This window comes from Carlito syrichta, unplaced genomic scaffold (genome assembly GCF_000164805.1).
Source record: "Carlito syrichta isolate Samal-C Ts95f unplaced genomic scaffold, Tarsius_syrichta-2.0.1 Scaffold311363, whole genome shotgun sequence".
NCBI classification, from domain to species: Eukaryota; Metazoa; Chordata; class Mammalia; order Primates; family Tarsiidae; genus Carlito; species Carlito syrichta.
In genome coordinates this window covers 201,511-202,940 of record NW_007255459.1, presented here as the reverse complement: position 1 = coordinate 202,940, position 1,430 = coordinate 201,511, and the positions used below count along the sequence as shown (strand labels likewise).

The 1,430-nt window shown below is 48.3% G+C and overlaps 1 protein-coding gene across 1 annotated transcript in view; it reads left to right on the top strand.

Moving 5' to 3' along the window:
* RBP7 (retinol binding protein 7) overlaps window positions 1-1,430 on the top strand; it is an 8,120-nt gene extending 6,690 nt beyond the window's left edge. The window contains 1 exon segment of the mRNA XM_008068629.1: window positions 1,194-1,430. Coding sequence (XP_008066820.1) covers window positions 1,194-1,244 — 51 coding nt within the window. The 3' untranslated portion in view covers window positions 1,245-1,430.

The window sequence follows — 1,430 nt, the reverse complement described above, 5'->3', positions numbered from 1 at the left end:
GCGCTACCACGCCCGGCTGATTTTTTGATTTATTGTAGAGATGGGGTCTTGCTGCCCAGGTGGGTCTCGAACCCGCGGGCTCAGGCAATCCACTCACCTGATCCTCCCAAAGGCGTGGGATTACAGGCTGAGCCACCGAGCCGGCTTATTATTATTTTTTGAGTTGGAGTCTCACTCTGTAGCCCAGGCTGGAGTGCAATGGCACGATCATGGCCACCCCAGCATTGACCTGCTGGGCTCAGGTGACCCTTCCACCTCAGCCTTTCAAGTAGCTAGAACTACAAGCATGCACTACCACGCCTGCCTAATTTCTTTGATTTATTGTAGAGATGAGGGCTCGCCAAGTTGCCCAGGCTGGTCTTGAACCCATGGGCTCAGGCAGTCCTCTCACCTCAGCCGCCCAAAGTTCTGGGATTACAGGCTTGAGTCACCGTGCCTGGCAGCTTAAAATATTTTAAACTCCCAACAGCTTTGATTTTGAGTTCCTTATGTTCACACTGCAGAGTAGAGATTCAAATCCAGTTGTGACAAGAATGTGTGCTTCCCACTCTATGCCTTTCTGTTTCATGGTACGTGTGAAATCTAGGCGAGATCTGTGAAAACAAAATTATCGCACTTTCCTTGAAGTTGGGTATGGGTGGCCTTTAAGGGTCTGGGTAGTCTTTGATTACAAAGGCATTGAAGACAATGTGACTCTAGATTGACAAATCTCACTCTCCTGACAATAAAAAATCAAGTAAGAAACTTGGCCTCATGGGCCGGGCAAAGTGGCTCACGCCTGTAGACGAGAGATCAGCCTGGGCAATATGGTGAGACGCTGTCTGAATAATAAATAAAAAAAATTGCGAGGCACAGTGGCTCAAGTCTGTAATCCCAGCACTTTGGGAGGCTGAGGTGAAGAATTGCCTGAACCAAGAGTTTGAGACCAGCCTGGACAGCTTGGCGAGACCTCATCTCTACAATAAATAAAAAAATTAGCCTGATGTCATGGCTCGTGCCTGTAGGCCCAGCTACTTAGAAGGCTGAAGCAGAAGGATCGCCTGAGCCCAGCAGGTCAAGGCTGTGGTGGCCGTGAGTATGCTACTGCACTTCAGTGTGGGCAACAGAGTGAGACTCAGATTTTTTTAAAAAGTCTTGAAAATAAGAGCATGCCAATTCATCTTCTTTCTTTTTCCCTTCCTCCTTATCCCTAGGAAATGTTCTGTGAAGGTCAAGTGTGCAAACAGACGTTCCAAAGAGCCTGATCCGTACCCAATGGCCGGGTGATCGTGGCAGCAGCTTCATGCCAAGTTATACTGTGGAATGGATCAAAGTGAATCCATCCCATTCGGTGATGCGCCTTGCAGGTGGAGAGATTCCCACAGTCAGTAACCAGAAGTCACTTAGACTGTGGGAGAAATGCTGAGCTTCAATAAACCTGCTCAAGTGAC